Source organism: Spinacia oleracea, chromosome 4 (assembly GCF_020520425.1).
Source record: "Spinacia oleracea cultivar Varoflay chromosome 4, BTI_SOV_V1, whole genome shotgun sequence".
Taxonomy (NCBI): domain Eukaryota; kingdom Viridiplantae; phylum Streptophyta; class Magnoliopsida; order Caryophyllales; family Amaranthaceae; genus Spinacia; species Spinacia oleracea.
Genome location: NC_079490.1, coordinates 11,616,814 through 11,631,867, shown reverse-complemented (window position 1 = coordinate 11,631,867; position 15,054 = coordinate 11,616,814). Strand labels below are relative to the sequence as shown.

Below are 15,054 nucleotides of genomic sequence, written 5' to 3'. Positions count from 1 at the left end.
CGAATTTGTTTGAGCGGCGGCGAGCAACGAGAAGAAATCACCGCGAGATGGAGAATTTGTTCGAACAGCGGTGAAATTGATGGATTTCTGGTTCGATTTTACCGATTGTAATTGCGATTGAAATGCTGCCATCGGCGGCGGCCAGAGGCGATCATCAGCGGCGGCGAAGAGAGGCGATCATCGGCGGCGAGAGGCGAGAATTGACCGGCGAGCAGCGACCGGCGAGTGTTGGTGGCGACCGACGGCGAGAGAGTTGGAGAGAGAGAGAGGGGGAAGAATTGGAGAGAGAGAGATGAATCTGAAATGAAAAAAAAAAAGTGTCGTGAAAAAATAAATTGGGGGTATTTGTTATAATTAATTACGAAAATGCCATTATAGAAAGTGTTCTCACCGTAAGAAAGTGTTCTCACCGTAAGGAAGTGTTCTCACGAGAGCCTTCCTCTATATATATATATATATATATATATATATATATATATATATATATATATATATATATATATATATATATATATATATATATATATATATATATATATATATATATATATATATATATATATATATATATATATATATATATATATATATATATATATATATATATATATATATATTGATGTTTGTAATTTTACAATCATGAAGTAAACACAAGTAATGAGAAACAAATTCACATTTCATAAATAATTCTTGTTGCATAATCTACACAAAATACCAAAATGAGAAGCATTTATGTTTTTAGCTTCACTTATAAAATATATTTGCACCCACTACATTTAATGTTGTTTTCTACTTGATGAATATGTGCAAGATCAAAATAGATGTGCAAAAAACTACCCCAGAAAGCATTAGCAACTATCCAGAAGAGCTTGTGGAACAATTCTCCACTCCAACCTCCATTCCTACCAAATAACAAAATTTGTTAGGTACCCTAATATATGTGGACTCATTGGGTGGATGATGATTTTGAAAGAAAACCCATGACACAAACCTTATGAAATTAGCAAAGCAGAACAAAATAACATCTAAATTACAAGAAGCATTCAGTAAAGGGTTTTTTTATAGTCAACCATGACCAACGGCTACTTTTCAAACACAAAAACTAGCCATTGGAACATCAGAATAACTATATTTAAGTTTGAAGGATTTGGTAAAAATAAGTTTCAGAATAGGCGCATTTGGTGAAATAAGTTTCAGAATAGGGTTGGGTAACGGCGAACCAACGACCTGTTATTAGTAAGGGTAATTTGGGTATTTGTACGAATAGTGAGGGGTATTTTATGAATTATTGAAACTTGATGGGCGATTGGTGAATTATGGCAAAACTCTGGTGCATTTCATGAAATTTCGTTATATTATTTATAATAATATAAAAATATAATTATTAATACAAGAACTAAATATTAATTACTTTATTAATTTTTATTTATTAATATTTGCAATAAACTATTATCATTATTATAATGGTTAAAAGTTTAGTAATGGTTTAATAAAATTTAATAAGATTTAATAAGGTCCTACAAGGTCATATAAGTTCCTATAAAATCCAATAAGTGAAATAAGTTTTTATAATTCAGATAAGTTCAAATAAATTCAGGTTCTATAAGTTGTTAACTTGAGAACACACCCTTAAACTAATACAACACGTCCATACTTAACTCTTTCCCGTTTTCATCAATTAGTTAGAATACAATATTGATATTAGTCTTTCCTAACTTTTGTCGTATCCTTGATAAAATTAAAATAGAAAACCATTAAAGAAATTTCCACTTAGACATTCAATGACGGTGGCATTTAACGAAATCGGTTTGATTTGAATGTAGTGTTGACAAAAAAGTAAAAACAAATTGTTCAAAATAACTTCCAAATGGGGTGGTGGCGCAGTTGGCTAGCGCGTAGGTCTCATAGCTAAGTTGAGTGATCCTGAGGTCGAGAGTTCGAGCCTCTCTCACCCCATTTGTTTTTATTTTTTTAGAACCAACTTCAAATCATCTTTCAATTGTCATTTTACAACATTCATCATTTCTCACACATTTATAGGGATGTCAATAGGTAGGATCTTGGTAGCGTCAAATCTGTAAAAAAATGGCCATATCCAAATGATTCCATACATTAATTACTCGATTTCAATTGTCATTTTACAACATTCATCATTTTTCACACATTTGTAGGGATGTCAATGAATAGGGTCTGGGTAGACTCAAACCTGACAAAAATGGCCATATCCGAATGATTCGATCCATTAATTACTCGATTTGGATCCGAAATGACGACCCAAAATCAACCCGAAATCCAAATTTACCCTAACTGAAATCGAAACCGATGCGAATTATTTTAACCCGAAATGAGGCGTTATCCGAATCGGCCCGAACCAATCTTCATCCGAAATCGAAGTAACCCGAACCGAAAATAGCTGTAAAATATGAATCAACCCGAAACTGATCCGAACTGGAGATCCAAAACCAATTTGTACCAAAGAACAACTCAAATTTATCATTAGTTCAAACTAAATACCACAAGTTTTTTTAACTTTTATTATTATTATTATTATTATTATTATTAATAATAACCACATAGTATCTATGAAATAATCGAGAGTTTGAATACTAGTTACTTTACTAAATCATGATAATCCTCTATTAATCACCAATATATATTGTTATATTTGTCCATATTTCATGTTTCGTCTTCTCGACCATACATTAGTAGAAGTAAGACTAGAGTCACCTAAATTATCACTTGTAACAATGTGAAAATGTAACCCTTGTCGTTTACTAAAATTTCCATACAGTAAACCAGTAATCTCGAACTGTATACGCTTATCCCTTAATTATTTTGTACGGAGTAAGAAATATTGTTACATATAATATTAAAAATAATTGAATATTTTACGAATGATGACCAAATATAAATCAAATTGCCAACTCAAAACTTGAAACGTGAAAAGTCCGATCTAACTCGAAAATATCCGAACTAATCCGAAAAGAGCCAATCTGATATGATCCGATCTGAAATGAAGCGAACCGATAATGACTTGACCCAAATTCGACCCGATCCGAGCATCAAAAAATCGAATTAAACTAGAAACCCGAATGGACCCGAATGGACCCGACCCATACCAAAACCCGATCCAAAGTGAAAGTGACACAAAATTACCCGATCCGAATGGACCCGAACCGAATCGGATCCAAACAATCCATTTTCCAGGTCTAGGTAGAGTCTAGAAATACCCAAACCCTAATTTTTTGACGTATACTCATACCCTACCTTACCTTATAGGGTCTAAATTACAAGACCCTTACCGGGACCCTATATATGAGTCTGGTAGGATATGGGTTGCGTTTAGGGTCCGGTAGGATATGGGATGCCTATTTTTTCGATAACTTTTATTAGCTTTTAATATATAATTATATGTAATGCAAAAAAGAACAAACATGACCAATGATTAATATGACAATTTAAAACAAATAAATAGCCGGTGTCCGAAAATCATCCTTATCTTTCCTAAAACACATCACAATTTAATATACTAAGCTCACAAATTACAAAATCTCAAGTTCTCAACGACACAACGTCAATGTTAGAGGTTTCTTTTACTTAAAGTGTGGTAGTGCTAGCTGACTTTTAGAGGAGTAGATGTGATTTTGTAAATTGTTTTAGGATATTTTTTTTCCCCTTAAAACTTGAGCGGGTCTAGTTTAGGCTTTGGTTAAGGTCTGGGTCTGAAAAGGGACCCTTATGCCTTATCCTACCCTACCCGAAACCTCATATACTCATATCCTACCCGATAATCCGAAATCTCATAACCCGATACCTCATATACACATACCCTACCCTCCCTTCCCCTATAGAGTATAGCGTCTAAAAAAATAAAATTCATATCCTTATTTAAGGGTAGGGTTCTGGACCCGTTGCAATTCCTACCCATTAGTGCTTGATTCTTCCTTGTAAATCTCTTTTGTTCCAAAATCTAATATCAGCTGTCATTTTGCAACATCAAATTCGTTTAACAAAAAATGAATCAAATTATTGCTCCTGCTAAATATATTTTACATTTTAGTTAAAAGAATTAAAGATGAAGTAAAAAAATAAATAAATGAAGTAAAGATGTACAAACCTTAATTTATCTTCCAAATTAAATGACAAATGGGGTGGTGGCGCAGTTGGCTAGCGCGTAGGTCTCATAGCTTAGTTGAGTGATCCTGAGGTCGAGAGTTCGAGCCTCTCTCACCCCAATTTTTGTTTTTATTTTGGAACCAATTTCACTCATCTTTCAATTGTCATTTTACAACATTCATCCTTTCATCACACATTAGTGCTTGATTCTTCGTTGTAAATCTCTTTTGTTTCAAAATCTATATTATTTTATTATATCGACACAGTGTAAAGACGGGAGTAATATCAAATGCCATTTTGCAACATCAAATTCGTTTAACAAAAAATTAACCAAATTATTGCTCCTACTAATATAAGTTACATTTTAGTTAACAGAATTAAAGGGAGTACTTATAGCAAAAAAAAAAAAAATTGAAGTAGAGATATACAAAACTTTCTTTATACCTTGCCAATCAAAAATGTGGATCAACAGAGTTAACATAAGTTTATAAAATTGCCTGTACACAAAAGTAATGATGTACAAATCCGCGGCACTGGCTTCAGGATAAACACTACGTCAGAACTTATTTTTATCTCAACTCTTATACTTCGTAATTCATTCTTACGGATTCTAGCTTCTAGCTGTGCTCTTGGTTCGCGAAAATAAGTTTCCAAAACCATGTTTATCCCTCTTCTCTAATGACATAGCCGCTTTAGCATCATCTTTTGCTGACTTTTGGTCATCCTCTTTACTGGTTGTTGAAGTATTTTGAGCAGTTTCAGAAGATAATGTATCTGGTTTTTCATCATTATGAAGAAGCTGTGACTCTTTTTCAGATACCTCCAACAAATTCTCTGAATCCAAGAAGAGATCCTCGAGTTTTGCGAGGGATTTCAGTTGGTTTCCAAGTGATGCAATCGTCTTCTGACACTCTGCCATTTTAGTTGCAGCTACAGCTAGCTCCTTTTCCTGTCATACATACAAACATTTTACAAAACATTGTAAGATATATTGCTGTTTAATGTTTTATTCTCCCATTTGTCAATGTAGTTTTATGATCAATTCATATCACACAAACTTGGTTAAAATTTGGTATGATCATAAATCACCAACACCTTATTTTTTTGTTATCTGAAAGATTCTACAATCTGATTGATTGAACAATTTATTTTGTCCTCAGAGGGAAAATAACCTGAAAAAAGTACAGCATAATTTTATGCTTGCATCAAATTCGAGCTGTTAATTTTTATTTTTATTTTGGTATTTACCAATTCAAAAACTTTAAAAGCCTGTTGCTAAGCCTGTCTATATGAAAGTTCAGCAAAAAATTCTGGTCTAAAAAAATTCAGTAAATTTCGACGAAGTAAAATAGTAAACTGACCTGCTGTTTATCCAACTCCTCCTTTGAGATCGGTGAAACCTGAAATTCAGCTTTAGATTTGATGTTTGACAGCTGAAATTCAGCTTCAGATTTCAAGTTCGATACCTGAAATTCCAACTTCCTACACTTAACAGCTAATCCTGAAGACCTTGCCCTTTCCTTTTCCACCTCATGTTCTAACGAACCAACTTTGGCAAGTACGGCTTTAAGTTGTGTTTCTGCTTCTTCTTTCTTTGCATTTGTCATCTGAAGCTCTTGATTAACAGCATCCTTCGACCCTTTCGTTGAAGCTAATTGACTTTGCCACGTGTCAGCATCATGTTTCACTTCCGAAAGCTCGTTCTCCAACTTTTTACACTTAGCACTAAATTCTGCAGACAACTGTCTCTCCTTTTCTGCCGTCTTCTCCAGAGATCCAATCTTAGCACGCAGCGATTTGGTATCACCATCATGTTTCATTTTCGAAAGCTCGTTCTCTAACATTTTACACTTAGCACTAAAATCTGCAGACAACTGTCTCTCCTTTTCTGCCGTCTTCTCCAAAGATCCAATCTTAGCACGCAGCGATTTGGTATCACCATCATGTTTCATTTTTGAAAGCTCGTTCTCTAACATTTTACACTTAGCACTAAAATCTGCAGACAACTGTCTCTCCTTTTCTGCCGTCTTCTCCAAAGATCCAATCTTAGCAAGCAGTGATTTGGTTTCTGCATTTACATCCTTCAAATGTGATTCTGCTGCTTCTTTCAATTTATTCATAGATGTTAACTGATTTTTCCATGTTTCAAGTTCATGTTTCATTCTAGAAAGTTCATCTTCCAAAACCCGACACTGTGCTGAAGAATCTGTGTATAAAGCCCTCTCCTTTTCAGTCTCACCCTCTAGAAAACTGATTTCAGACAGCAGATTTTCTCTCTCTTCCTCAATTGCTTTATGAAGGGACTCTGCCTCTTCCCTTCTTACATTGGCATCATCGAGCTCTAAATCAATCGCCTGTCTCAACTCATTTGCCAAATCCAACTCAGCCTGAAACATCCCTATCTTTTTATTTGCTTCTCTCAACTGTGCTTGTGATATCCTTAGTTGATTCTGACACGAACTCAACTGAGCTTCTGAAATCTTCAATTTATTCTGGCATTGAGATAATGCCGAAGCTAAATCTGTTTTTTCTGATTCAACAGTCTCAATATTCTGCTCAAGTCCAGCTATTCTATTTAACATGGCATCAAGTTCATTGCTACTATATTTGTCAATCGAAGTTGCAGTTCCAGGAGAGCAGCTTCTATTTCCATTCTCCGGAAGAGCTGCTAACTTCTCCATCTCTAGGAAATCATCCATGAGACCGATATCAGGTGAAGGTGGGGCCATGTGGGTTTTTGAGGGAGTTTTTCCAAGTTTAAGGGTAGATGTCCATGAATCTGAATGGCTCGGTTCATAATCAGATAACCTTTCTCCACTATCTGATTGACTATCATTGACCGACTTGGAGTCATTAAATGAAGTTGCTTTACGAGCCACGGTTTTTAACCTACGGCATTCAGCCTCGAGTTTAGCAACTCTCTTTATGCTCTCTAAGTGTTGTTTACTGGCTGTTTCCGCGGATTTTGTGCTTAAATCCCTCTCAAGAGTCCTTATTTCTAAATCTTCTGTTCGAGAACGGAGTTCGAGATGCAAAGAAGCATTTTCCTTCTCAACAGAACCCAGTTTGAGGCGAAGATCAGACTCCAAAGAGGCAGCAGCTGCCACTTTAGCATTCGCGGTTTCAAGTCGGGCTAGAATATCAGACATTGGGACATCCAACTCAGATTTTTTTGATTCTGAATCCTGTGACTTTTTAGAAAGGGCTTCTTGAATTTTCTCATCTTGATCGTCTCTCATGTGCCGCAACTGCCTCAAGCACTCCTTGAGGGCCCCATCAAGATGGACTATCCTATCCTCAAGTGCTGAGTTTTTCTTAGTTGCAATATCAAGCTGTTGTTTTAAAGTGACTACCTCATTATCAGCCTTTTCCCAACCTAAGATTCAGTCAAGTTACAAAAAAAAAAAAATCAGCAAACGGTTGGAGAAAAATTTCCTATATGGAATTGATAAAAGCTCTCTAAAACCGAAAGGTCTAGCCACGATAATGAGCTACATGATGCTAAGGGCAACTCCAGTGGTTAAAAAAAGGACCGTTGGTACATCAATGACATAAGCAGCTAGTAGTTATTTTGAGCAGGTAGCTCAAAATCTTGTTGGATATTGAATAATTTGTTTTGGATCGAATAAATAAATTGTTTAAATTAAATATTATTATAGGGAGCTACAAGGTATTATAGCCAACCAATGTGAAACTTTGTAACTTAAATCAAAATTGTAGCTAGGAATTTGATGTGTCAAAATTAGCTACACCATCTTGTAGCTCACCATTGGAGTTGCCCTAAATGTGATTGCACAAGCATGCATTATATTCGGGAAAAATAAATCAACATATTTCACCTGTAACAGCTTCCTCTGCAACTTTGGAATGCTGCTTTACCAATTCCTCTTTTGCACTAATAGTTGCAATAGCAGCAGATAGTTTCTCAGTCAGAATTCTCACACCGTCATTGGCATCTTCATCAGGAGGTGCAACTTTCGAGGTGACTTCTGTATTTTGATTTGGAGATGCCTTTGAAGAATGTGGAAAGCTTAATCAGACTCGCATTACATTATTACACAATCAATTGCAATTAACTAGAAAAACTTGCTGTCATTGCATATTTTGATTTGGGTATTTCCTTCAGTAAGAAAGCACGCGTGTCAAATTATACTCCGTACTTAAACTTACAACCAAAAGCACCAAACTAATCAGTTCCATGGTGTGCTTGGCTACATATATTTTTCGAGAACAAAACATGAGATTTACGCAAAAATCTATAATCAAGTATTCAAGTTCAACACAGGCTATCAGCCGAATTCCAAAATTGTACTAATTAGTATGAGATAATTTCATATACTTTGAATCTTCAGTCAATTTTGATGTTCACAAAATTCCCTAATCTGAATTCTGAAGTAGAATATGAATCCCATTTCGATCACCTTCCAAGATAACCAAAATTTAGGACTAAACTGGCAATAACTAACAATTTAACACCCATAAATCCATCATTATGACAAGATTTTGCTAGATTTGAACTAAAATGAGCACATTGTAATAAGAACAAACTACCATTACATTACTATAATTGACAAAATTACCAAGATTTGAATTAAATTGAACACAATATGATCAAATGACAAACCTGGTGCTCATCTGAAAACCTCTCAGAAGGAGATGATAATGATCCTGATCCTGATCCTGATATCGAGCTGTCGGTCTCGCCTCCCGGACTTTTGTCCGATGACCTCCTCCTCCATAACCAACTCCGGCGGTCCATCAGTTAAATTCACCTTGATCCCACTTTACTTCATCACCTTTCAAAAATAAAAAGTTCAGATTTTTGCCCCAAATTCACTAACAGCTTACAAATTCAGAATTTCTGTTGGTGAGTCAATCACAATTGTGCAAATTTAAGGATCAGAATACTAGATAAGATGGATTTTTTTAACAAAAAAGTTGGTGCTTGCCAACAAACTATTGATGTTTGACAATGAAATGTGTCAAATTTTCTACTCAAATCACCTCAGAAAAAATTGATTTTTTAATTTTTTTGAAATTTAAAAACTTTGCTTGGAATTCAATTCTCTTCTGTTCTAACCTCTACTGATAGATGACTAGAGTCAGAAAATTACTGGAATTTTGCAAATTTCTGGGAAAAACTTGGAAATTACTTCAAAATTAAAATTTAAAGAAAAGGGGGTGTTTGATTGTTACCTACCAAAGTCCCTCTCTGGATACAGTGACGTACTGTATAAAGCTTGTAAACATCGCCAAATAGAAGAGAAGAAGAAAGGGATGGGAGGACAGAGAAAGTTGATTATGATTATAAAGATGACCCACAAAAATTTATTCAAAAAATCATTTTAAAAAAGCAGAAATGAGAAATACCCACTAATTAAAATAGCAGAAAGATTGAATCTTTGATTAAAACAAACATACCCAGAAGCTGAAATGAGTTAATTAATCAATGAATTTAAAAGGGTAAATCTCAAATCCCCAAAAAATAAAAAAGGAAATAAAAAACAGGGGATCTGAAGAATGTCATAGTGTGAAATTAGGAGTTGGGATTGTTGAAAATTAATTTAGTTTTTTTAATTTTTAATTTTTAATTTTTAATTTTTTGAGTTTAGTGGGGTTTCAATTATGATGGAAAGATATAAGAACATGTGATGATGTGAAGACGAGCTGAGTAAGAGAGAGAAATAGAAAGAGCAAGACTTTTGTGCAATTATTTTTTCTTTCAAATCTAGGTTTTCTTTGAGGAAAAATTGGGAAGTGGGGTCAATTAAATAAAAAATGAATACAAAAAAATGTTATTCAAATTGTATGGCTTGATTCCCGCCATTGGAAGATGTGATTTAACTCAACTAGTTCAATTCCATTGATGTTTGATCAAATTTGTGTAATGGATGAAGAGAGTACTTACCTTGCCTAGCTTGCCTATCACCTTAAAGCCTAATAATGTGGGTTGTTGAAATTTTCTATTGTTTGTCATGTTTGGGTAGTTTTTCTCAAAATATTTGTGTGATGGCGATTACTTTTCCTCGTGTACATATTAGACATTAGTATTAAATAATTAATCAATCAAATTGAGTTTTCATGGGTTTTGTAGGTTGTAACTGTAAATCTGTAATTTAATTTTAAGAGCTCGTTCGTTATCATTGTCAGTTCAGTTTTTTGGTTTATGATTTTGAAAGTCGTATGACTTACATTGAATCATGAATTACAAAACAACAATACCTATTGTGACTATGTCTAAGCTAGAGAAAAAAAGTATTGGTTGACAACAAAAACCTAAAAACTACGAAGTACTTTTCTTGTTTTCATATTTATATTATTTTACTTTTCAAAAAACAGAACACGGAAAATGAAAAGCATACTGAACTAAATATAAGGTTTTTGTTAAGGATTTCATTTTCTTGTACTTTTTATTAATTTTAATAAGTATGCATTTGAATAAAGTTGTAAAAGATGAAATCAATGATCTCAATCCTAAAATTGCTAGCTATCTCTCAACTTAGGTTATGATTTGTTTAAATATAAGTGTTGCGTGTTCTCCTTAACTTGTTTTTAACTTATTTCATACGAAGCATTATAGTTCAAAAAATTTACTAAAGAAAAAAAAAACATAGTTTAGAAAAATAAAATTAGATAAACTTAGATAAAATATTTCCTGACATACTTCGTACAAGTTATATAAATTTCTATTGCTAGTACTACTACTACTTTTGCTTAACACATTTTTATATTTCATATGCATTTTCTCTAATGAAATATTAATCTTGGTTTATCACTCTTGTTTTAGAAATATATATGTGAACTTTTACTTGTAGTTAGCCTATGACTATATTAGAAGAAAGATCTTATTGAACCAACATCTATTTAACTTAGTCAACTCAATTACACAGGTCAATATTTGAGTCACTCTCAAACATAACTATCTATACATATAAATACTCTCTAACATCCACATTGGTTAGTCGTAGGCTCGTAGCCGCTCCTCTCTCTCTCCTTTTTCTCTCTTCCCTCTCATCTTTTAGGGTTTTAATTTTCTTTGCCGCTTAGGCCGGAAATAGTCTAATTTCTTCGGAAATTAGACTATTTTCGACCATTTTTCTTGTTTTTTCATTGTTTTTTTCTTTACGTTTTGTCTTGTTTTGGGTTTTTTTTTCTTTTTTCCGTTGATTGGTTCCCAATTTATTTTTGGGTTGTTCCCAATTTATTTGGGTTTTTCCTAGAGTTTTCTAGTTCTTGATTCTCGCCCGAGAATTTTTTTAGGGTTTTAATAATTGGGAAGGAGATTTGGATTCATACAGGTTTAGAGTTTATCACCAATTTGTCGATTAGAACAATTCGTGCGCAGATTGTGTAGGGCTCTACTTGGAAAGATGCGAAAATATCGAAAGTCATTGCTCGCGTTAAGCTAAAAGCGGTGGAATACGAGATGTGATTTAGGATGCAGAATAGTAGTTGTTTTGATTGTAATTATCATTGTAGATGCCGTATGACTGATTATTAATGAAATTATTTTTTCCAGTAAAAAAAAAATACTATACATATTGTTGTTGTAAACTTGAAATAGCTGGAGGATCAAGCTATGTATATTTAGGAGTTATCTAAATATAAGAGGTATCTAATAGGATTGTATTTAGGAGTTATCTAAATATAAATAGAGACCTAATAGGATTAGGAATAAGTTGGGTTTTCTTATATAAGGAGGTGCTAGGTTGTAGCACAACTTATGAGATTTGTGAGTTTAAGGTTTTTGAGTAATTTTACCTTAAAGATAATAAGAGAGGTATTCTTATTAAAACGTGTGTTCTTGAAATTCTATACTTGGTATCAGAGCCAAAGAAGTCGACCACAGTAAGATCCAAGGAGAAACAACCATGGGAGACGACGAAGAAAAGGATGCGGCAATCAAAGCCAAAGAAATCGGACCTTCATCCATTAAGTGTCCAATGCTCAATAACACAAACTACACAGTTTGGTCTATACGTATGAAGGTGGCACTCAAGGTTCACAAAGTATGGGAAACCATTGACCCGGGAACAAAGGATGATGACAAGAACAACATGGCCATAGCCTTACTGTTCCAATCTATACCCGAGGCACTGATTTTACAAGTTGGAGATCTTGACACTTCAAAAGGAGTCTGGGATGCTATAAAGGCTAGGCATGTTGGAGCTGATCGAGTGAAAGAAGCCAGACTACAAACCCTAATGGCCGAGTTCGATAGATTAAAGATGAAAGAAACTGACAAGATTGATGACTTTGTCGGTAAGATCTCAGAACTTTCCTCAAAATCTGTTGCTTTGGGACAAACCATTGAGGAACCAAAACTGGTTAAGAAATTTCTTAAGAGTCTACCAAGAAAGAGATACATACACATTGTTGCCTCTCTCGAACAAGTTCTTGACCTCAATACCACAAGCTTTGAGGATATTGTTGGGAGACTAAAGGCCTATGAAGAAAGAATCAGTGAGGAAGTAGAAGAAGAAGATCAAACTGAGTACAATGATCAAGGCAAACTCATGTATGTCAACACTAATTCTCCACAATATAATCAAGATAACTATGGAGGCAATAGAGGAAGAGGACGAGGGGGTAGCTTTCAATGGAGAGGAAGAGGTCGTGGACGATATGGGAATTATCAAAAACGAGACAAAGAATCTATAACATGCTATCGTTGTGATAAGAAAGGTCACTATGCTTCTGAATGCCCTGATAGACTGCTTAAACTCCAAGAAGCCATGGAGAAGAAAGATGATGACACTCAAGAAGCCGATGGATTGATGATGCACGAGGTGGTGTATCTCAATGAGCAAAAGGTGCAACCAAGCAAGTTTGAAGGTGAACTAGACACAAAGGATATATGGTACCTCGATAATGGTGCAAGCAATCATATGTGTGGAAATCGTAAGTTCTTCCTGGATCTTGATGAAACAGTCAAGGGAAAAGTGAGATTTGGAGATGATTCCCGTATCGATATAAAAGGTAAAGGTTCTATTCGATTCTTGTTCAAAACCGGTGAAAAGAAGGTCTTGAGCAACATATACTATATACCAGATTTGAGAAGTAATATCATAAGCCTTGGTCAAGCGACAGAAGCAGGATGTGAAGTAAGTATGAAAGAAGATCAATTGATGCTCTATAATCGATTAGGTCAATTATTGGTGAAGACAACCAGATCAAAGAATCGTCTTTACAAGGTCATATTGGAGGTAGAAAACATCAAGTGTTTGCAGTTAACAACATCAAGTGAATCATCAAAGTGGCACGCACGACTAGGTCACGTTAACTTGGAGACAATGAAACTAATGATCAACAAAGAGTTAGTAACTGGTATACCAAAAGTCGTAGTAGAAAAGGAAACGTGCGAATCATGTCTTCGTGGGAAACAAACAAGGCAGCCCTTTCCACAAGCCACCTCTTATCGAGCTACTCAAATTCTTGAACTTATTCATGGGGATCTATGTGGCCCTATCACACCCTGTACACCAGCTCATAAGAGGTATGTATTCGTACTCATTGATGATTACTCACGCTACATGTGGACTATTTTGTTAAAGGAGAAGAGTGAAGCTCTTGATAAATTCAAGAACTTCAAGATGCTTGCTGAACAGGAAACGAGAACTGTAATCAAAACGTTCCGAACTGATAGGGGTGGAGAGTTTATGTCACACGAGTTTCAAGCTTACTGTGATAAAAATGGCATAAAAAGACACTTGACTGCACCCTATTCACCTCAACAAAACGGGGTAGTCGAAAGACGCAATCGAACACTCTTAGAGATGACTAGGTGTATCTTAAAACACAAGAGTTTACCAAACTATCTATGGGGAGAGGCTGTGAGGCATGCTACTTACCTAATCAATAGAGTTGCAACTAGATCTTTAGCTACACAAACTCCATACGAAGTGCTTAAGGGGAAGAAACCTAACATTGAACACCTTAGAGTATTTGGTTGTATCGGGTATACAAGGACAGAAGCTATAGGAAGGAAGAAGCTAGATGATAGATCAAGGAAATTGGTACACTTAGGGACAGAACCGGGGTCAAAGGCCTATCGTCTATTTGATCCTTCAACCTCAAAAATAATAGTGAGTCGTGATGTAATATTCGATGAAGATAAAAGTTGGAGCTGGAACAACATTGAAGGAGAAGCAAGTAAAGACTCAGGAACGTTCATTATTGACTTAGGAGAATTTGGTAATAGAGGTATAAGTGAAGATGTAAGCACCATAGAAATTGAAGGAGTTGATCATAATGAAGGAGGGGATTGTAACACTCGAATTATGAGTGATAACGAGGACAACCCAGAAAGAGCTCCAAACTATGAAACAGAAAGCTCCGATCGTGAAATCAGTGAAGACTTAGCTGATGACCAAGCTCCTGTAAGAAGATCATCAAGACCGAGTGTGAAACCGGCATATTTGAATGATTATGTTTGTCTTGCGGAAGTTGAGTGTGAACGTCTTCTAATCTTGATTAATGAGGAACCTTGGGACTTTAATGAAGCAAAGAAAACAAAGCATTGGGTAAAGGCTTGTGAAGATGAGCTCTCATCGATAACCAAGAATAAGACATGGAACTTGGTTGATCTACCAGTTGGAGCCAAGGCAATTGGGCTGAAATGGGTTTTCAAGACAAAACGTAATCCTGACAAAAGTATCAACAAACATAAAGCAAGATTAGTTGCGAAAGGGTATGTACAAAGATTTGGTATTGATTTTGATGAAGTCTTTGCCCCGGTAGCACGCATTGAGACAATTCGATTCATCATTGCTCTAGCTGCCTCAAATGGTTGGGAGATACATCATCTGGATGTAAAAACCGCGTTTCTACATGGAGAATTGAAGGAAGTAGTATATGTCACCCAACCAGAAGGGTTCGAGATCAAAGGAAGTGAAGATAAGGTGTACAAACTGAACAAAGCACTTTACGGATTAAAGC

General features: G+C 35.1%; 1 protein-coding gene and 2 non-coding genes across 6 annotated transcripts; 2 read left to right on the top strand and 1 right to left on the bottom strand.

Annotated features, from left to right (window-relative positions):
* Nucleotides 1–1,869: 1,869 nt before the first annotated feature.
* Nucleotides 1,870–1,956, top strand: TRNAM-CAU (transfer RNA methionine (anticodon CAU)). Its single transcript is given in 2 exon segments — nucleotides 1,870–1,907; nucleotides 1,921–1,956. It is a non-coding gene; the product is annotated as a tRNA-Met (tRNA).
* A 2,192-nt stretch (nucleotides 1,957–4,148) lies between these two features.
* Nucleotides 4,149–4,235, top strand: TRNAM-CAU (transfer RNA methionine (anticodon CAU)). The gene is given in 2 exon segments: nucleotides 4,149–4,186; nucleotides 4,200–4,235. It is a non-coding gene; the product is annotated as a tRNA-Met (tRNA).
* A 298-nt stretch (nucleotides 4,236–4,533) lies between these two features.
* On the bottom strand, nucleotides 4,534–9,817 carry LOC110793532 (filament-like plant protein 3). Of its 4 annotated transcripts, none has more exons than XM_021998415.2 (5): nucleotides 9,313–9,817; nucleotides 8,741–8,912; nucleotides 7,956–8,127; nucleotides 5,478–7,492; nucleotides 4,534–5,065 (listed from the first exon to the last, which is right to left on the bottom strand). In XM_021998415.2, exons 2-5 carry the CDS (start codon nucleotides 8,873–8,875, stop codon nucleotides 4,727–4,729), a joined length of 2,661 nt encoding a protein of 886 aa, XP_021854107.2. In that variant the 5' UTR covers nucleotides 8,876–8,912; nucleotides 9,313–9,817; the 3' UTR covers nucleotides 4,534–4,726. The 4 variants fall into 4 exon arrangements, with proteins under 4 accessions (XP_021854107.2, XP_021854108.2, XP_021854109.2 ...); XM_021998416.2 differs by having other exon boundaries at nucleotides 9,317–9,817; XM_021998417.2 differs by lacking the exon at nucleotides 9,313–9,817 and adding an exon at nucleotides 9,197–9,300.
* Nucleotides 9,818–15,054: the final 5,237 nt, after the last annotated feature.